The 23,083-nt window shown below is 34.7% G+C and overlaps 1 protein-coding gene across 1 annotated transcript in view; it reads right to left on the reverse strand.

Moving 5' to 3' along the window:
• Positions 1 to 23,083, reverse strand: part of UNC13C (unc-13 homolog C) — a 121,338-nt gene that overhangs the window by 40,622 nt on the left and 57,633 nt on the right. Inside the window, exons 12-17 of the mRNA XM_065733860.1 lie at positions 21,324 to 21,474; positions 18,689 to 18,757; positions 17,302 to 17,391; positions 16,178 to 16,306; positions 7,710 to 7,843; positions 4,882 to 4,967 (exon numbers count right to left, since the gene is read on the reverse strand). Coding sequence (XP_065589932.1) covers positions 4,882 to 4,967; positions 7,710 to 7,843; positions 16,178 to 16,306; positions 17,302 to 17,391; positions 18,689 to 18,757; positions 21,324 to 21,474 — 659 coding nt within the window. The remainder of the gene's footprint in view (positions 1 to 4,881; positions 4,968 to 7,709; positions 7,844 to 16,177; positions 16,307 to 17,301; positions 17,392 to 18,688; positions 18,758 to 21,323; positions 21,475 to 23,083) is intronic.

Here is a 23,083-nt window from a genome sequence, read left to right on the forward strand (position 1 = left end):
ATGAATTACCCCTTCTCTCTCAAATCATTCATCAGTTTCTGTCATGAAAGGCGAATTTGTCAGAGAAATAAAAAGATGTTTGCTTATGCATTGAGGACAGCAGCCATCTGCAAGGATGCTCTGAAGGTAATGCCTCCTATTTTTTTATGTTGGTGACATTGGTGGTATGGCAGGAGAGGCTGAACCTTCCCACCAATATTCCATGACACGCTGTTGCTGTGTGACAGATGGGACCAGAGGGGCAGCCTGACAGAATGATGTCTGACATGGAAGTGCAGATGAAAAAAGATGTAGAATTCCTCCATGTGGAAAAAAAATGGCACCCAGTGACATTCACTGACTTGTGCTGAATGTTGATAGAGACCAAACAGTGACTGTGAGCTCAATGAGGTGGCGGGTTGTATGTTTCAGCAGTGATGACAGTGGCAGTGGGTCGCCTCCACTTATGCAAATATTTATGACATAGCATGCAGGTTCTGGTTCATTGCTGGCAAAAAATGTAAAGCTAATGATGATGGCTATGTTGAAAGTGTTCTGTAGCTGAGAATTTGCACTATCAAAAAGTTTTATAATGCTTTCTGTATCTGTTGTAGTTTCCATGGTAATAATAGGCAGCATTACTTTCAAAGCATCCTATATGAAAACTATATGAAATGCATAAAATAGTAAAACAACTTCCTTCTATTTTTATAAGGTCTGACAACTCAGAATATCAACTCTGCAGAACTGAGGCAATCTCTTGCTGTGTCTATACAGCAGACAGTTTCTGGCCTGATCCTGATCTTGACTTCTGGCCACTGCCAGAATTAGATTATCATAATAACAGCAATTAGAGTGCTCTATTTCTAACAGTCTGGATACCTTTAGACATTTGATCTGACCTATTCAAAATTCAGAGATGCAAACTATAAGAGAAAGACATTTCTGAGGACATGGATTAAAAAACATACTTTTCAAATTGTATGTCTAATTTCAGCTCGTTAGTCTCTTATCTTCCAACCTTTATGCCTTCCTGCTTGGAAAGAAAAAGATTTCTTACCATATGAAGTCAGTAACAAATACTCACACTCTGTTCTCTTTGGTTTGTACCATAAATAAAAAACATTTTGATGACCAGACAGAACAAATTTAAACATCTTGTGAGCTCAGATATGCTTGTATAAACTAAATGTCAAACAACAATGAATAATCAATCTTGCAAATCATTCCTGCCTCACAGAATACCCTGCAAAGAAGAGAAAAAGGCCAAACCTAATGAAGTGAGTTCCAAAGAAACATCTGATCCCTTCTTCATGCGGAATCAGTATGTGAAAATAATCCCAAGATCTTCAGATAAGAAGGAAAATCAGAACTGGAGTGGGATGAATTTCTTAAAGTTTGCGTAGAACTTTTAATACAATCCAAATGCTAAACACTGATATTAGTATAAAATGGGAGAAATCTAGAATAAAACAATTAGCTCAATGCTAGATTTTATTGCAGTTTCTTGTTTGCAAGTCATGTAAACCTGAAACAGTGCAGCCCTGATGTCAGCATTTATAGAGTCTGGATCTGTGCTTTGGGATAGTCTTCTTCCATCACTCTTAAAGATAGCTGACAACTGATAGCAGGAATCTATCCTTTCACACACTGATACACAACCTTAACATTCCTACCATCATTCAGCCACTGCAACTGAGCAAAAGGCCATTGCTGTGGAAGCCGCTGTTTTACCTTCTCAGTTGCACAGCAGCAGCCAGCAAGGACCCTTCTTTCCCATCACAGAGGGTTGGAGTGTTCCTGGCAAGAACTGAGGGAAAGGCAAGATGCAGAGGTGTAACAGCTGCTGCCTGCATCCCAGCACCTATTGGCTTTTATTGCAAAGGGGTCAGACAATGCTACTGAAGAGCAGCACCAGCAGCTGCAGCTCCCCGCATCCCCCTGAGTGGACAGATAAAAGATTCAGCTGTACAGTCAGAGGACAAACAAAGCCTGGACAGTTATTCTCTCTGCTCTCAGGAAAAAGTGAAAACAGATGCCAGATGTTTCAGTTAGAGAATGGAGATATGACATACTAATTCTCTGAATTAATGTTTTTGGGAGTAGTGGGTAGGAATTAATAAAGTAAGAAAAAGGACAGAAATGGGATCTTAGATGATGATTATTATTACTATCTTTTATCACATCAGTGATCTTTTTTCAAAAGATGTTGGATTATTTCATCACTTCTTGATTGTACACAGGAAGGAATCAACTTTATAACAACAAAGAAGATGCTTGAGAAGATTAATTCTAAATTGCATCCAGCAGAAGTTGCAACAACCCTGGACTCCACATGTGAACAGATGGCAGCCTGTGTTAATAACTTGGAAGCCTAGGATGCACAGCAGAATGTGATGCATTTTAATGATAAATACCATTAAAAGTGTATGGATTGAGTGTGACCATATTTAATGGCTTACTCCTCAGAACTGAAACTGGAAGGTCTTACTGCTATTAACAATTACAGAATCAAATTCAGCTTATAGAGGATCTGGAGAAATAGTGATTTAAAGAACAGTAAAGATGAAACGAGAAGCAGAATGTTGATCTATATTTTGTGAATATATTTATCACGATTCCATTGCAGGATGGAAATCATATACATTTATCATAATTTATAATTTCAGTTCCCTACACTTCTTTTATGCAGAAACTGTTTCACTATTGATTCTGGGAGTGATGTGGAATTTTTAATTTGAAAAATGGCATTTTCTCCCCTCGGAGTGTATCTATCCATAGCACCATAGGAGCAAGGCCAAACACTGGGTCTGGCTTGGAATAGATTAAAAAGTCATGTGCCTTCCAATTAATCCTCCGTACTGCTTACTGAGCAATCAGGATATACATTATTCTATTAATCATGTTTAAATACATTAATATTTGTTTTCAAGTCCTGACCGAGTCAAACCTTCCACACTTCATTTATTCCTCAAGAGCTTCTTGTTCTATTCTTTACAACCAGAATACAAACCATTACATGATCTAAAGCTTCTTTTGTGGGATCAGAGATACTCTACCTGGCAAGTAGAGTGGCCTTGGGTGAACTGTCTTCTTGTACAGAATGTTTATAGTTGAATGACTATAACACTACAAGAATGAGAGGTGTTTATGGCTGTTGGTGCACAAAGTATAACTATACATTCAAAGTTATTGGAGCCTGACAACATAACAGCTATTAGAAATTCTTATGAATCTTCATGCTTGTTATGATCAGAAAATTCAATTGCTGTACACTCTGTTCTGTGGATACCTACTCCTGATTTACAGCCTGTTGGCTACCATTGATGTTTCCAGGAATGTGTTCTAACCCAAAGTCATGGCTTTCAGTTGGTCTTCCTGCTTCTCAGCTCTTGGCAGCTTTCAGCTTCACTGATAACTCTCAAAGGATTATCTCTGTCTGACACTAGCCTTCTCAGTCTAGTCCTTTTGATTCTCTAACACGAGTATAGAACGTGGCCTTTGAGTATTAGTTTTCAAATCTTCTTTTACCCACATTCTAGATTTGGTTCCTTATATCTTCTGTTATTATACACATTATAATTGCTGCTGTAATAACTTCCTTCTTATCTTTAAGTTTGTTGTTGTTGTGGTTGCTGTGCAAGTTCCAGAATTCAAATAACAAAGCAACACAGCAGTAGATGAAGAAATCAATTCTTCTGTTAATAAATGCTTTAGTCATTTGTCTTTTCTCTCTTCATCATGACAGAAAGTTCTATCAGAATATCCCATTATCACATTCTGGAGAAAATACTACAGAAATTAATCTTCAAACACTGTTTTTTCCTTAATGCCTGACCTCATACTTTCACCCTGGAGGATATGACCTGTAGTCAGCAGGAGGCTTGACTTAGGCAGTGTATGAGTTTACTTTCCTAAAAGTCACAGTATTTGGCTTATTCTAATTGGCTACTTTTGCTAGAGTGCAAGTAAAGACAAAGAAGGATATCTGTGAACACTGTAAGACCAATGAAATACATTTCATAACATATCTTATATTGAAAAAACCTAATTTTCCAATTAAATCCAGTTTTGATCCGCTTAGCTTCCACTTTACTTTAGCTGTACTGTTTGTATCAGATGGGAGCTACAGCTACTTGCATTTTTCCCATATTTAAAAATTTGTGAAATTAATTGAATGCTTTTTGTTGTTGTTCTGGAGAAATACATTACAGTTTGAAAAATTTATGTTCAAGTGATGGCTTTGATAATTATCTAGAAGATGATTATATGCATATGTTCTGGCAATATTTCTATTATTCATTAAACTCATTCCCTTAATTCCATCTCTTCAGTATATTTAATGCTTGATGTGATAACTTTTGTTTGGTATTTCTGAAATAATCATACGAGTGCGTCTGCAATTTATCTGGATTTTAACTATTATAGAAGAAAAAATATTTCACCTGTGATTTACTATTCTAAAGAAGGAAGGAACTGCATCAGATTCTGTTGGAAACAGAAAACCTGCCTTCAGTATGTGAAGAAGGTTTTGTTATCTGTATATGCTTTTACTTCACAGTGCAAATGTTTCTCAGGGCCAAGCTGGTGATTTTTGGCTACCAAGAAAACTGGCAATGCCTATAATGGCATATTTTTGATTCTTTGGACGTTGAAGACTTTGTTACCTTTGGATAACTAGAATTTGCATTTCAACTTACAATCCTTTTGCCTTGTTCCACAAGAAAACTTTGTATAGTCCCAGTACATTTCTTTGTTTACAATGCATTTTTACTCCAATATGAATCATCTCAAGTGTATCAGAAAACTCTCCACCTGTAGAAATGCTGTGACAGGTGTGATTCACAACAGAGATCAGTATGGGTGAACTCTTTAGTGTAATTCATAGTTTTTAATAATTACCTTCCAGAGCATACTTCATGTCCTGGGCAAACAGAGTCCACATGATTTCGGCACTAATTTTTCCCATGTTCAGCTCCTGAGGGAACCTACAATCAATCACATTACACCAGTTAGTCAGTTGCTAGAAATTATTCTTACAGCTGCACAACAGAAAGGCAAATATTTCCACAAAGTAATTATTTTCCACCAACCAACTCCCTGAACACGCACTCACTGTACTGTCTGTTCTAAACAATTGTCAGGGAACAGAAGCAGACCTAAGTAGGGCACCCAGCTAAAGAGCTACAAGTACTGCATAGAACCCCAGTGAGAAAACAGTTGTCAGTACTGCTATGGTGCAGAGACCAAATTCATGCAGAAACATGCAGAGCTGTGTGGCCTTTGCCTTCAGTTTGTTACACCACTTGATATGAGCAAAGAATTTAAAAATTTAAACCACGGAATAAGAATAAATTGCTGTGCTATATGAACAATTAATTCCAAGTTCTCTCTGAACTTCCTTTCCAAACCTTGTGCTTGTTTCCATACTTTAAACAATCAGAGGCTGATGGGCATTATGCAGCTGTCATTGGCATTATGCAAATATCATTGTTTCAGTGCTGCAAATCTGTTAAGCTAACAAGGCTTAACATACAAAAGAACTGTAAAAAAAATCCTTATGTTGAAGATAAATGGTAACAGTAGCAGTTGATTAAAGGTTGAATTCTAGAGCACCTGTGCACATAATGAATTTTGTACTACTTGTATTTTATCACTGTCTATGGAGAAGTATTTTTTTTCTAAACAATTTCTGAATTTAATCCCTAAGCAGCAAAATGTCAGAGAAATATCCCATGCAAAGCTCTACATATCTACATTATGGCTTTTACAAAGACTAGTAATCTCTACATTTCTCAGGGAAGCGAAAGGACTCCCAGAACACCCTCCTGGTTGTCACTTTGTTTTTCTTGCTACAATTATTTCTGTCTCATGGGCTCTAATTTTCCCAATTTCTCTGTCATTTTTCAAGCAATACTATAAAATCTCAGTTTATCTAAAACATTGCTGTCAAAATCAACTTCCAAACCCACATGACAGACTCTAATCCCTATGTCATAGATCAACCAGACAATGTTATTTGGTTTTCATGGGTAATAAATTAGCCCTTAGGTTGCATAATCATCTCTGTGCATTTTCAGAAATGCTAAATTGCGTACAAAAGCTAACCTCCTAAGAATTTGTTTCCATCATTGATTTTCATTATAAAACGATTTAATGAAAACTTGTAACACAGGGTAGTTCTAATAAGGAACTATATGCAAAAGTACAGATCAGTGGAATGAAATTGAATCCTGCTGCAAGAAAACAAGCAAAACAAATTAAAACAAAATCATGTTTTTAAACAGTACTACAGTTCTCTAGTCCAACTGTAAGTTAAGAAATTACTATCATGGCAATTAAAGATGCTTCTTCATATTTTGTGCTGTCACAGTTGCAGCCTTGGATATCTCAAGAACTTAATGGACAGAACAGACCGTTCATACAATCTGTCTAGCTAATCTGGTCTTAATGTGTGAGATACATTTCTTTGTGAGAAACAAGTGGACAGCAGGAATTTTGCACTAAACTGTACAAATAGAGTAAGGAGGAAACATACTTTGCTTCTTCTTCAGGATAGAAAGCTGCTCCTTAATAAGATCAGTGAAGGAAATGATTGCACTAAGAGCTGCTTATTCTCCAGGGCTGAGACAATTTTTCATTTATTTGAAAAAATTACTGGAATCAGAAGGCAAATATTTTCCAGTTTGTGGTTATGACCCAGAGGTTTCTTTGGTAATTATACTGGAGAGTAGGTCTGAACTCTCTGGGTTTACAGGCAAGCATGTCTACCTGTACAGTGTCAGTATTTGTCAAACACTGTCTGAAAAAAGCAGAATTGCTCTTGCTCCCTATTTCAGCCCATTCTATTAAGTTCATCCTGCCCCTGCAGACATCTCTATTAATGGCTTAGCTGTAACACAGTTATAAGATTCTGCGTTAACTATTGTATAAATCATCACAGAAGTTGTTACAGTTTATAGACTCAGGAAAGTATCTCCAGGGAGCTAAACCTCTTCTCCTGGCCTTCATCATGACACATTTCAATTAACACCATTTCATTTTGTCAGTCTTGATATGTGAGGCATGTTCCTTAGCATTCTCCATAGATTTCATTTTCAAAACTCTTCCTCTCTCATGTTGATGGATTGTCTTGTTCTTCTTTACAAATATATCAGTGATAAGTTATTCAACTTGCTTTTGTTACTGATTGTTCCTTGCTCACATGTAATATCTTGAGTTCATTTCAACCTATGACAATCTGAAGATACTGCTCTGCATTTCTGAAACTTTCAAGTCAGTTAAGTAAAGCTTTCTCTCTGACCAACCATAAGTCTGGTGGCTGTCCCTTTGTTAAGTTCAGTACATTTTTCTTCCCCAAATACATCGTTAAATCTCTGTTACAATGCCTAAGAGAAGTCACAGCTGTACTTAAAGAGCTTATGAACCAAGACATCTGATAACATAAATATACTCACACTGTTTCACTGAACTTTGCTTTCTGTCTATCCATTTAGTTATCTTCCATAATACTTTTTAAATTTTGGGGATGGTGCACATACCATGTACCTCTAGTGTTCCTAAAACAGAAAATTTTCTTTGCAGTGACTAGAGTGCTGTATCTTTATCAAACTATCCATTCTGTAGCCTTTATTTTTTAAAAGAGTTTCAAAATCAAATTACAAAATCAAATTTGCTCTCATCTTAATTATTTATGGTCTCTAGTTTTTATGGGGAAAGTAGCTACTTACTGGTTCAAGACAGGTGTATATGCTGTTTTATCTTCGTCTATGATAGTGACCATCAGAGTAATAAGCTGTGCCCAGAAATCTAAATTCTTTGTTGTTGGCCCCTGTTCTTCTTTAGGAACTTCTTGTTTCTTACCCTGCTAAAACAAGATTTTAATATAGTGTATATCAGAAAAATTAGAGAAACTAAACTAGTAATTTCCACCTACAGCGTATTACTTAGACATAGCAGAAATCTTAATAAACAAACAAACAAATATTGGATAAACACTATCTTAAGTCTATCCAGATTTCAGTACACTGTGTCTGTACTTGGCCAAAGACATATGTCTAAAACTACACGTCTGCAGACCACAAAGACACCCAGGTCAGTCAAGAACAGATTCTATTTTTTGTGCATATCCACACTTGCATTAAACACATTCGTCAAGTCTTTGTTATGCTGAAATACAGTGTAGGTAAAACGTTCTGCTGAAGTGGAACTTTTACACCCTACACAATAAACACTGAATGAATTAATAAGGAACATTTCTTGTTTTGCTGTGGATTAGCTATGCTGAAATTGTTGGGTCTAATACCATCTATGCTCTTCACTCTAAATAAAGAAGCAGTTAAATTTTATTTTGCACTAACAAAAATAACAAAGGCAATTGCCTGAAGTATTTTGCACAACGTTTTACAGGGTTTGACTGATAGATAAGAGCCACAACACGTGCATTTAAGTGCAGCAAAGGAAATCAGTGTAGAGTCAGAACTAAAAAATAATCCCTGGAGACATAGACATACTAGGGCATATTCAAGAGGGATGTTATCTCTCCAGGGATTTATAGCTGTGAGCAAACTCAGTCACATTTTTTATTACTTTTTCCTTTTGGAGAAGTGGAATTTTTTTGCTTTTTGTAAATGAAAGGGTCCACAACTAGGCTTGCATCCAAGACAGAGAGCTTGAGGAGATGCATTATATTTCTGCAGTGATCAAGAATGACATGAAACACTGGTATGTCGGATTATCAAAATGACTCTCCAGTAATTAATAGAAATATGGTAAGTACTGCAGTGTTTCATAATTTTTTGACTGAAAGCCTGCCTTTTGCACCTTATAATATTCTTATAAGTATGCACTAATACTCAACCATTCAACTTTGGTTGAGAATTTATTACTTTTTCACCTCATTAAAGCTTACATTAACTTTGTTTAAAAATGCATTCTCTGTATTTCTCATTTGTAGTCCAAATACGACAACCTCAGCGGATCCCATTTCAATTTGGTTGGGCCTCTGTTAGTGTAATAGTGAATTAATTAAAGGTTATCTTAACCTCAATTAACTTTTGTCTGTTAACAATATCTAGAGTGGCTAAAAGGGAATTTCAGCAATACATAACTGGAATTGTTTTTACAGTCTCTGGAGAATCTCAGATAACCCTGTTGCAAACTTAGCTGATCTACAAATACTACTGTGTCTAACACAACTGAAATAAAGGTAAGGGTCAGAAGCAGTTACAGTGCGTGGTGTGACTACCATCAACTATAACTTACAATCACCTCTACAAACATACATGCTTTTCAAAACAGAGATGAAAATTAGAGCACTAGTGTCACTCACCAGGTCTTTCCCTAGTATTTAAGACTTCATTTCTATAAGAAACATGCTTTTCTAATAGTATTTATCTGTATTTCTCAGAAGCTAATGTGCGTTTCAGGCAAACTAACTGAATGGCACTTGTATAAGACAAAGCTGGATCACAATTAGTCCAACAAATTATCCAACAGCTGTATTTCTCAGAAAAAACATCTACAATGGCAAGTAGCAGGAACTACTCTTTATGACTGTGAAAATGAATCACAGAATGTGAAATTCTATTCTTCCATATAGATAGAAAAAAAACTTTACTGCACAAAGTCTGAGTAACACAAGAATTGCTTTCCACAAAAACTTAGTACAGAAGTTCTTTAAAGGTGAAGATGATCTATGCAAAATTACCCCTAAGTGTAATTTTTTTTTTCCCTCAATGTACACACAAATGCACAAGAATGGTGAAAAGATACATAAGCCAATGATTCCTGCTTACTGTAACAGGGGGAAATAGTCACAGTGAGATTTTTTAAAATACATTTGAAAAGGTTGAGAGAAACAAATTTTCAAGTACATAAAGAAGTCAAGTCATCAGTTAACAGCTACTGTTCATGATTCATTACTGTTTTAAAGAATAAATTTCTGAAGTTTCTTTCCCATTTTTTGGTACATATATAATTCACTAAACAATCCAAAATCAAGGATTGCTCTTAAGCCAGGCAATTATGGAAGCTTTCAGGAAATGCTGATATGAATCAAAGTTAGCAGAATTGCTGCATGTTCCACTTGTCCTTAGGAAGATGACATGCTATGGTATGATAACAAGCACCCCTCACTTATGGAGAACCTATGCTCAATGAAGTTTCTCAGGTGGTCATAAATCTGCTTTTAAGGCTCAAAATTTTATGATGCATTCTTAAATTGTCTTTTTATTAAAACAAGGAATGTTTTCTTTATGAATTAGATTGGACAGTTCTAAATAAATTTCTAAAACAGTATAAAAACACTAATTAGAAACTTGACAACTTATTCAGAAGATAAGAAATGGGAGAAAATCCTAAAAGCAGCCAGAGCTAAGGGTGGCAACTGGCTTCAGCTGTGATCTCATATCTGATGGAAAAGAAAATCTAAAAGAGTATCATAGGATTAATGTAAAACAAAATCACATTGTATCAAGCTTACTAAGATGTTTGGTTTAAAATTTTGGTCAGTTTCAGAGAAACGGACTTAGAAGATTTTTTTCTTTTTTTAGAACTTCTGTGGTCTTGCCTGTGGTGGAGTATCTTAACTCAGTTTTGGTGATTTCAGGAATACATCTGAGAGCACAGAAGACATTTCTTCATGTATTTTGTAATACATATATTGTGTTACATAGGACACACACACACACACATATATATATATATATATATCATGCTCTCGATAAAGTATTTTCTGAAAACTAGGAACTGCAAATGCCTTATAAATCGAATACCTTCAAGCAGACATATTACTCACTGCAGTTCTATAGACACAGAAACTGCTGAATCTGTGGCTTTTTTAAATGCAAGATATAAAACAGGAGATACAGATTTCTTGTTATTTGTAGAATACATTCATCTATTATCATTAGTGTCATCAAAATGAGAAAGATGGAATGAATCAGATTGTTTACTCATACTAAATCATATTTTTCTCATTATTCCTTATATTACTGATTTCCTATTCACCTGAGTTCACAAACTTCTAAATGATGTGAAGTAATAAAATCAAAGATGTAGTAAAATCAGTTGCTTGAGTTTTTTGTATTCGTTTCAACAAAAGCATTCAAACAAACAATCAAACAAGGATCTTCAAATCTTTTTGATGAGCTTAACAAAAAAAAAAAAGAAAAAAAAAAAGAAAACCCCATGACAAGCTAATGAATATTGCAGTCTGGAAAACAAACTGAGGGCTGGGAATGTGATCTCTCGCAGTATGAAGCAGGATTAAAATATTTCTCAGAAATATCTGAGACAAATTTATAAGAGCTGGTCTGAAGAACACAGGACTTCTAACTTCTTCCATCATTAACTATCTGCTGAACAAAACATCTGTACCAGGGCAATTTAAGCGACTGTATTTAAATTTCTTACTCATCTGAAGTGAAACTGTATAACTAAGGTTGAGATACATAAACACTGCAGCACTGTTAAGTGATGTTTCTCAAAGAATGGCAGGAAAGAAACATGTTAAAACAGAAGGTCACACTGTGCTTCTTTTTCTTTGCTCTGCACACTCAATACACAACATCTGCAATGGGTGTCCTTCTGTTATTCTAAAGGATTTTATCAAAGATCTTTCATTTTTCAGAGTGTTACTAACACTGCACAAAAACAATGATACGATTCAAGTCTCTGAATGCCCAGTTTGCCACATCTGAAGAAAACTTAGTACCTTTAACAGTGTGTCAAAGCAGTATATTAACAGAATAAAATCCCTCACAGTATTATTACACAGAAATTACATGCCTGAAAATTAACATTCAGAAGGGAAACTAGTTTTCACAACTGCACAGCTTTATTTCCTGTTTCATACTTTTACATAGGGTAGGTTCACTCAGTGGAGAAAATTCCATGAAAAGGATTACTGAAGGAACATTATTTATTAAGAGCATAAGCAATATCCAGATTTTTTTTTTGTTTTCTTAGAACAGAAACAGTAACATATTTATAAATTGAATCAGAAATTTAGACGTATTCTTCCCAAACTGTTTTTTCATGGCATTATTTTTTTCAGTGTAAGACATCAAGCTCTTCCCTGAGATCAGTGTGAATTAAAGATACTACATCTGCTGCATAAGGAGTTAGCTAGTTCCCCATCAGAATGTTTTGTCCCAAGCACTGAAGACAGTAATAAGTATTAGGAAGACTCAAGATGTCATGTTTTACTTTCTCTAGTATTAGTTTGTTATTGTTAATTTATTTTATTTTGTAATCAGCTGTTTTTGTATCTTGCTATGAAAATGTAGGATGACATTTTTGCATACTATTAGCTTTTAAAATGCTTTACTCCAGGAAATACTGTTACTCCCAGAGAGTGATACTTAGCTGCAAGATATTTGCTTTCTAACAGTAGCTGGCTGTCTGACATGAAGGTAATAAAAAGAGGAAGCAAGTATTGCTGAGCATAAGCAGTAATTTTCTGCTCATTCTTCTTGCAGTGAAAACTCTCCAATCTACAGCTTAAACATCCTCTTTTACATCTTTCATTGTTTTATTTTCACCCCATAATCAGAGAATTACACCTGGTCAGATACTAAGCACATTTTCCAGTAGTACTGTGGAAGGTGCCTTTGAGAATTTTAGGTTGTAGAGAAAGGCAAAAGCAGAAAGTAATTCACATGAGTTAAATGCATACAGTACGTATAATGTGCAGGAACCTATCACTTCTGGTCAGATGGAAATACTACTGTTTCAGTAACAATAGCATTGTCCACAAGATGAATCAGGCAAGGAACGAAGCATGGTAGAGCTCCGAGCCTGCCATGGGCCTCAGCAAGACAGCAGCTGTCAGTCTTTCCCCTGAGTGAGAGCAGGTGGTGGCCTACATACAAACCATGTCTTGTTGCTTTGGGGTTCATCAGTTTCAGCTCTCACTCCTCACAGCTCAAATCTCAGCTGTGCAGCTAAAACATGACCCTCCTCTGCTTCCCACCTTGCTGCAGTGAACTCAGCTTCCTTTTGGAGGATGCTTCCATTGGGCAGGGAGGAAAGCAGAAATAAGAGAATGGGTAGTGAAGGCTCAAGGATGAAATCTGTGTTAACTGGGCTAAGGGTTTTTGAAATAAAGCTAATAAAAATACCTATTATTATTTTCTGCTTCATAATATTTGCAGTGCCACAAATCTGTCTGCAACATGCCTTGATTCATCAGAAGTCCATCAGAGCTCTGGATTCCAACTAACTGTATTTAGCTGTTCTGTGTGTGGATGTATTGGTGGCAAATAGTAAGAGGACAATGAAAGGTACCACTCAGGAGTTGATGCAGAATTTAGGCAGTAATTTGAATTATCTTATTAATTTCATTATTAAAGTTAATTAATTCCCTCAGTTACGTACCTGTCATGAAACAAACTTTTCCAATCAGTTAAGATTGCATGTGATTGTTGTTTGATTACTGATGAGTTATTTTGTATATAGTCTATTTCTATTCATATTTTCTTAATTCTTATTTTCACTAAAATTTCCCATATTTCTAGTTATCATAAGTTTATAGTTTGTAGACACTTGCCTTCATAAAGTTTCACATACAGACTCACCTGCTGGGATACTTTCTGAAAGGGAACAGAAAAGGTATGTAACTATGGGGGAGCTGCATTTAAATCACTGTTTGTGGCTCAGAGAATATTTTCATTTTTTTTTTTAATTATTATTAGGACTTCATACTATTCTATCACAGTAAGTACAGGACTTCAAAATAATTACGTAAGGCATGACTAATGTTAAAAATGCCTAATTCATCCTTCTGTTCGAAAAAACTAATCTGGAGAGGATGTCAATTTAAACCTGTTTTACATAGCAAACAGACAGACTATAATATCCTTGCATTTTAGACTATCTACTGTTGTGAGCTTTGCCGTGCTGTGCAGAAATATGACTACATTACATTCCACTTTTACCTTTTTACTAAAATGACTAGTGTTTGCTGATAAGCTCTGCAAACTTATCAATATCCAGTCTAGCTATAGCTCATACTATGCTTAACAAATAAAATCAAATAGCGACAAAGTAAATTTTAGCAAAAAAAAGACAGTGCTTTTGCTAAGGCAGAAAGAGGTGATGCTTGAAGTTGCTGCTCCTACTGATTCATAGTGGTCTTCAGCTTGCAGTGTATTCTATTAGAGAATAAATTGCATACATGAACACTCAAAATGTGCTTCTTTAATATTTAAGGGGTAAAAGCTGCCTGCAGAAATGAGTGTTGTGCTACCTACAGCCATTCAAGTAAAATGGGAAACAAAATCTCCACCCTGTGCTCATATTTAACAGGTTAGTGCTCTTGAGTAAATATACTCTCTTTCAAGGCTATCACAGATACAAAGAACAGACATCCTTTAAAAGATATGGGACAACAATTTTTAAACAGTTCTGTATGATGAAAGTGGAACATAAGAAAAAATGGCATCTCATGGAGATGAGATATTCACCCAACAGAAACGTATGTAGGAAAGTGGGAAGCTTTACACAACCCATCTTTTTGTAGATAAAGCAAAAAACAAAAAAACAAAAACAAACAAACAAAAAAAAAACACGTGCTGTAGCTAATGAAAACCTGTAGCTAAATTCAATTGAGTTTCAGATGTACCAGAATATCACTGCCCCCCTTTTCCCTTCAGACTTTCTTTATACAATCCTCTTTGTCCTCCTAACTTTAATTAACTTTTCTTCTCCAGAACACAGAATAAATGTAATTTATCTCTGTACAGACAAACAAACAAAAATCCCCAAAGCAGTTCTGTGGAAAACTTGCTTCTGCATTAATTCATTAACCATAATATGAAAAAAAGAAATTAAAAAAAAAATAAAAAACCAGAAAAAAACCTAAAAATATGAAAAAAGACAAATCACCTGTGCAGTCATTTGTACTCTGTTACAAAGGTAACACGTATCGTTTGTACATCCCAATATTCAGCATATAAAATATGCATCTGTTTCCAGTAGTATCAAGGTAGTTGCAGCAAGATAAATTTCAGGCACTTTATTAGAAATTCAAATAATTTAAGAGTTTCCTGTTACCCAGCAGCAAAAATCAATACAAACCTATGACAAATCATCATTCAGAGATCTCTTACTCAGTGTGATTTGATGCTTCTGCAGTGTCAAAAAGGCTTAAGGTTACTAAATTTTGTGTTCATTAGACAGTCACTACTACAGCTGAAGAAATTCAATTCATTTTCCAGAAGAGTTCTGCCTACAGGTGTTGGTGGGATTTTCCTACATTGAAAGTTTAAAAGCAAGAGGTAAGCTCTGTCATGTGTGGAATCCAACGTTAGAAAAAAAGGTTCTCATTTGAGAAAAATAGAATTTGTATTTTTAATTCAGGGGAAAAGTGCTTTCAAATTAAATTTCATGTCTCATATCATGTATAAATGTTTTTATTTATGATACACTACACAGTAAATGTGTATTTGCCTAACAACATAACTCATCATTTCCAAGACAGCAGTCACCAAAATACCATTTTTCCAGAGTATCACCCAGAAGGCAAAGCTAGTGAACAGGAGGTAATGTGATAAGGCAGCGACGCTCCTTTTAGACAGTAGCTTAATTCTGAAAATTTCTGTATTTTAGCATTATTTATAGAATAAACTCTGTCAATGTTAAAAAAAGCATTTTGAAGGCTTTTGCATGGCATTTGAACATGACAAATTCTGCAATTACTTTGCATTGAGAGTTCACCCTGATGGACTGTTATTTAGAAATGTTACATAATTATCCTCTGCTTCTAAAGCATGAATCCAAGTATGCATCACAGGTGATAAAATACTTACCTGGAAAGACAGTATATCATTCCCAGCAGAGTATAATACTTCTTTCCTGCAACCACTGAAGTGTAATATTGAATTTTTAAAAATTATTTTCCAATTACTAATCATAAATGAACAGTAAGCAATTAAATTTCATATTCCCTTAAATCACTGGACAATTTTATGGCTATGTTCAATGTGAAGACTAATTTATGGGCTGATATTTTCATCTAGAAACTCATCATGTTATCCATTTAAGAGTTCACATTTGTCTGTGCATTTATTTATTATACTCCATACAAATAAAATGAAGATAGCTCAAGTGCTTTCATATGAAGAAACGCTGAGATTCTTTGTGTTTACTTATTGTATACTAACTGAAATGTCTGAGCAAAAGCATGAAGCCTTACCTGGTCTATTAACTGGGAGTAAAGATCATAGCAATTATCAAAAATATATTTGTATGTTGAGTCCAGGCAGGCTTTCACACAGTCTTTCACTACAGTGCTGGCTCGAGGAGGGCTCTGTAATTCAAGTACCTAAGAAAACATTTCATAAATGATAGAATTGCTGAATCAGGTGGAAAAGAGAAAATCCAAATGTTGCAAGATACAAGAATACAAGTGTTGAAATACAATAATGATTAAGAAATGTAGAAAAATATATTGACTACAGGTGATCTAAGTTTGAATATGCATTAAAACATACTTCAGTTAAGCAATGAAATATCTATAAACATCCATGAAGAAACATCCATGTCCCAACTTAATCATAAAATTTTCCTCTTTAAGATAACATTGAGCCATATGATTTTCTCTGAACACCAGCAAAATTGCTCCTTAAAAAAAAAAAAAAAACAAAACAACAAAACAACAACAGTAATTCTAACATTTTATTCTATTTTAGGAAGCATTAATTCGAATTTCAATTTAATTAATCATTTTAATTCTCTTTATGTAGTGCCTCACACAGTGATAGCACAAGCTGTTACAAAATCTTGTTTAGTGTTTCAGTGTTCTCAGCCAATGGTATCAATCTGTGACACTATCACTCTAAAACTATTTCAGAACTCATCATATCATCTGGATATGAATCTCTGGATTGATGAAAGAAACTATCAGGCCTATCATGTCTAGAACCTATTAGATTATAATACCTATTTTTCTATTTCACATGTGATATTACCAGGAACACATTCTAGAGGATACATGTTCTTAAGGAAATTAATTGATTTTGTTTTATTTGGCTTGACTTTAATTAAAGTGTTTTTTGCTGTTTTTGTCTCCTTCAGGACACGTGAAGTAATTATTAGGGAAGGAAAAGATAGTTGAAAAATTTTCAAAGGGAATGGCCTTATTTTTATCAAATTGTTAGTGATCTGAATAAGTTCTGAATAAGATGGCTTTACATCAGTGATCTTTGGGAAATTGAGGGATTTAAAAACTGCAGGAGATGAATTGATTAAGAAATGATCAAGAGTATTATAGAGAATATGAATTCCCTGGAAAATAAATGTGCAAATAGAGGAAACTACCTTCATTCGGAAAAAAGTAATGCTGGTAAGAAGATCCACAGTTGATTTCAGATCTTGAAGCCTTTCAGAATTGCTGGCAGGAAAGTTATCCTGGTGAATCAGGAAGAGAGAAATTGTGAAATGGAAGCTGAAGGTAAAATACTTGAAAAACTAAGAAACAAAAATATCTGGAAAAAAGATGATGCTCAGAAGCATTAAAAATGTTCACCTGCTGCCTTAATTCTGCCTGTTAGGAAACTAGGAATAAATACTTCTTTTCGTGTGAGCAGGAGCACTTCTGATAATACTACTGTCTCTGTAATGTGAATTATTTAAATTACTGTGATGTTTTCCAAACATTAATGTTGTAAAAAAACAAAAAAACAAAAAACAAAAAAACCCAAGAAATATAGGAAATTGTTGCTAGTGAAAATCATTAATGCATTTTCCATGGCACACAATTCACTTGTGACCATAAACTCAGTCAGCTTATTGAAGGAATCATTCATGAGATTTAAGCTCACAGGAAAATTGATGGTAAGTACTGTTTCCTTAGCATGAATCCACTTAAGTAACATCAGCAAAACATTTTTAATCCCCAGCATAGTCTAAATAACATTCTTCAACATTACAATAAGTTAGCCCGTTAAAGGTTAGGTCTTAAACACAGAGCATGTACAGCTTGTTTTATCTCTAATGCCTTGGGGTTCTTTTAAATATTCTCTCCATCTTTCCATTTTAGAAAGCAAGCCAGATGAACAAAGAAGTCCCTGAGCTGGGTGCTGTCATTCACAGAATTTAAAAGGAGAGCTAAAGCTGCTGGAGTCTTTATTAATTCCTATTCATTAAAAAGCATCATGATCCAGTGAAACGGAAAGACAAAGAGAATGACAAGTTGCAGGTTTTCATGCATGCCTCTTTCTAGCACAGACTGGGTTTGGAGCACAACTCAGTGGAAAGGGCTTCTATAAGGCATAAGTGAAATTGGGATTCCTATGAAAATGAAATGAAAAAAATGAAGAGTCAACTTTTACATTCCTAGGATCTAATTGTGGTAGCAGTAGCACCTCTCAAAATAAGGCCATCAGTAACTGCAAATTACACTGCATCAGTGAAAGGTAAATCCCAGTTGAATTAAATGGTGTTTTAATTGAAGTTGTTGAATCCTGTACTTTCTTGAATGTCTGCTCATCCCCCAACTTATTCATGAATTTTTGGGAAAACCATCAAATTGGAAAAATGTTTAAAACATTCAAACTCTGTAGTGTTTTGGGGCCTCCTATTAGCATTCTCCTATATCTTCTATACCACAGGAGGGATTAATCTCTAATATTTCTTCACAGCAGATGAAGTGGATGTTTGTGGGAAAACACATTTGAGTTGTCTAAGTAAAATATGATGTACAAACCCTATATTTAGATAAATCAATCCTCAGAGAGTTATGCAATTGATCCAGAAGTTTTATGAACTTTTCCCTCTGTAAAATAAAAACAAGAACACTTTGCATAAGAACAAGCATAGTTTTGTGAACAGAGGTAAAATTACAGCTCAATTTCTTTATTTTTTTAATTTCTAAGAAAGCATTTAATCTGTTTACATTCTTAATTCATTTGATAGATAGCTTATTTTCCATTCTTTCATATAAAAGTACTTTCTGAGATAGCTGTGCTTTGAGGCCAGGCAACTTTTACGGATGTTCTTTTGCTTTAACCTGTACTATGATTTACCTGGTACACATTCAACACTGTGCAGCTGTGCAATGGATTTGTGAAATAATGTTGACTTCCCTGTACAGTACTGACTTTTCTGATACACTGCTCAAAACTCAGACAAAATGCATAAGAATATATGTACAGACAAATAAGAATGAAAATTGTCACCTGCAGTCTGTGGCAAAATACATTAAGAGCATTTAAAAGTCCAAAGTTTTCAGCTATGTTATCAGGGTTTACCAAAAACATTTGAGCTGCTTTTTTTGTTTGGTTGTTTGTTAAAATATATTTGCTTTGTGATTACTCCTACTCTGAATAAACAGATTCCTCTTCCTGTGTAAGAAGTGATACTCATTTACAACAGAATTTGATAAAAAAAACTATGATTTTAAATAAAAATTCAGAAATAGCAGCTTTTGGAAGAATGTGCTAAGTAAGATTATCTTATCTTCATACATGAAGATGCAGTGGAAACACTTTGCTATGAGATAGCCAGCTAATCTGTGCCATTCCCAAGCAATATTAATCAGAGGCTTTAATTACCATTCTTCATATTAGAACATATATCAATGCACTGCTAAAAATCTACATAAATGCTCCCCAACCTATGTGAAAGAAGCAGTGTTGGAAGTAGCAAAATCTTATAGCTCTCAGAATACTATTCCTGAAATAGGATATCCACTGATGTGAAAACAGTCCTTTGTGCTATCCCTCAGTGGAACACTAACCTACACCCAAAGCCCTTAGTTTGGCACAGATCCCTTAAGGGATCAATCAAAAGGGAATACGTTTTTTTTTTTGGTCACGTTATAAATCAGAACTAAAGTATTCAGTCAGCCAAATCCTTACCAGCTGTAAACTGAGGTCTTGAATTTGAGATGATTTTTTTTGAAGAATGACGTGCAACTATCCACTAACAAATGCCTTTTGACCAAGATAGTGAAAAAAGTTTTTGCTTATAAGTCAGTTGTTTGAAGAAAGATCTCAAAAATCTCTATTAGCAATGCACACTACTGTCTTTCCATCCATCTGTTAAGCTATGAATTTAGTTGGAAATTGCGTCAAAGGTAAACTGGCATTAACATCAGAGAGAGGATTTAATCTCCCTCCAGTCTGAGGATGAAAGAAAGTAATTCTGATCATTAACAAAAAGGAAGGTACGAATAGAAAATGAAACAAAACATTCTACATTTCAAGAGCTGAATAAAACTCAAAAATCTAATAGGGCTGAACCTTGGAAGGAGTTGTCTTGTTTCAACAAGATACGGAGTCATTCTACAATACACCATCACTTAGTTTATGCAAACTAGAATAAGTACAGAGCAATATTCCAGTAATTAAATAAAAAATATTCTGATTTTCATAATATATCTAGTGGAACAACAGTAATATTCCTATTTCATGGCAAACCTAATAATATGAAAGAACATCACCACCTCTTACACTATTTCTATCACTATAATTTGTACTTAATTTTAATTGTGTTTATTATTTGATTTTATGCTCATAAATAGTATTTAAGAAAATTTTCACATGTAATGTTAACTTAGGAATGGATTGGATACTAGCCATACACGTAAAATGAGGAGGTAGAAAGGAATTCATTTTTCATTGTCAAATTGCATTTATACACTACCACTGACCATATCATGTTTAACAGTAGATACGTATGCATCCTCCTTGAAGTAATGCTACCCCTTTCTGCTCTCACACCCACAGTGAAGGCAGGGAAATAAATTAAAAACAAAACAAAACACTGTATATTCTAAATAATCATATATTTGCACTGAGATATATGTCCACACAAGGAAAGTTGACAATGACAACGAAGTACTACCACACTGCTGGATTCTGGAATTCTGCCTAAAATTTCTGATGCTTAATGCCAGGGTTTAGTCAATTCACCACTGTTTCATAATATATAAATATATATGCACATCTATTGACATAGATAGGTTATTATCTACAGTTATTTATGCCTATATCTTTTAGGTTAACAAATTTGGTAATTATATATTCAATAAATTAATTGCAACCTGTACTCAGTCTATACAGGCAGTAGTTTGTAAGACCCTCTGCAACAAAAAAGTGAAACTGATTGCTAAATATTTTAGTTCTATACATACATATGCTAGATGTTTTATACCCCACCTTACATAGTTTTAATAGGGGTTGTTTGTAAAGACTCGATAAAATCTTTGGAAGCTAACAGCAACTCATTCTTCTAAACGATCAAAAAAATATTTTTTTTAATTATAATTCAGAAATTGACATTTTTTCATATATTAGAAATTAAGGGTTAGTATTCTAGTAAAAAAGAAGGCCACTTACCCCAAAGTTAGTAGCCGCAAACCTGTCTGAGGCAGATACATTTGTTGTTGCTGTAGTATGAGCATAGAAAGCATTTATGTTGGCTAACAATGTACTCATAACTGCTGGAACACCAGGGCACATATATTTAGAAGACAGGCAGGAGAAGTGCCTATAATTCAAACAAACCGACAGTTATTAAAGGTGGCAAGGAGTCTGCACTTTCTGTCACTACAATTTCTTTTCAGCTGCATTCATTACAGATTCAGAAAATGAGCTTAAAAATATGCTCTGGGATGCTAGTACCTCACATTGCTCTAAACCAAGCCCTCTCCAACACTTTCATTTACTTCACAAATGAGACATCTAAATTGCAAATTTTAGTTCAGAAATCTGTGCCAGGTCACATACACATTAAAAGAAGAAGAAAAATCCAAAACTCTGTAGACATCCAGGCTAATGAATCAACCTTCATTAATAAACCTGATAGCTGCTATCTTCCATTCAGTACCTAGATATCATAAATTGGCTCTATAAAATCATTGACAACCTGTTCTCTTCAATATTCTTTGTCAAGGAGACTTGTAATGGAACTTTTATACCTGAAGACATACAAAGACATTCTAAGTACAGTTAACTATTGGCAAGACAAAAGTGATGGTAAACACATCAACCTATCACTACAGCTAGTTGATTGCTATGGTCGATATGGGCAAGTCTTGAACTCATTCTGGATGTAATTACCAATGAGTGCTCAAGAGTGTGTGTGATCCATAAGGTAATTTACAGTAAAGATAAACGCAATTTATTCTGTAATTGAAATGCAACTGGCTGGAAAATTGTAATTTTCTAACACTTTTGCAACTCACTCAAGATAAATCCTCTTATTTTTAAATCAACTTTCAAGAAAAAATAGATGAGTCATTAATTACGTATATACAAACATCAAAAGAAAATCCCAGTGTATGTATTCATATTCATTTTCAATCCAAAATCTTGGAATGGTTAAAGAAATAAAAGTACAAGAGAAATTGATAGTGTGATGAATCAAGACCTTAATCCCTCCCAAAGCTAGACTAAGAGGGTGAATAACTGCTGGATTTTCTAGTTTATCTGACTAAGCGAAGAGTCTGGAAGAAAAGAGATCCAGCTGGGAGACAGAAGAGTCAGGCATCATGCTAAAGAGAATCCAGGGCTTCAGTGTTTGTTTGAGAGGTCCCTTTGTACCTGCAACCTTTTGAGGCCAGGATGGGAGGCCAACTTCCTGGGTTTTCTCTAGCATTAGACTCACTGAAGTATTCTTATGTTCAGCTTATAAATCACAGGCTTACACTTTCACTGATATGGTGATACATATTGATACATAAATTTCATACCATGCTTGTCACCAAGTGTTTTGCGAACACATCTCAGCATTCCTGTAAGGTAGATCATACGTGCTCTTATTCAAATTTTATGAAATTCTAGGAAACTCCTTGTCTACACAGCAAATCAATCACATGGGCCGGTATAGAACTCAACATTCCCAACTGACTGTAATACCAAACATTTCATTCATTGCCAGTGCTGTTCAGAAGTGCTTTTAAATACTGCAGCATGAATCTTATAAAAAATGTAACTCAGCTGCCTAAAGAAGAAAATGTTTTGGCAAATCACACATTTCCTATAAACTGGAAAAACAATAATTTGTATAAAATAGTGATACTGTGTGATACTCCCCAGTTGCAGTAAAATTAAAGTTAAAAGAGATCTCAGCAGATCTATTCATCGCATGTATTTTG

This window comes from Cyrtonyx montezumae, unplaced genomic scaffold (genome assembly GCF_038088225.1).
Source record: "Cyrtonyx montezumae isolate F1298 unplaced genomic scaffold, pur_monq_1.0 scaffold_17, whole genome shotgun sequence".
Classification (NCBI taxonomy): domain Eukaryota; kingdom Metazoa; phylum Chordata; class Aves; order Galliformes; family Odontophoridae; genus Cyrtonyx; species Cyrtonyx montezumae.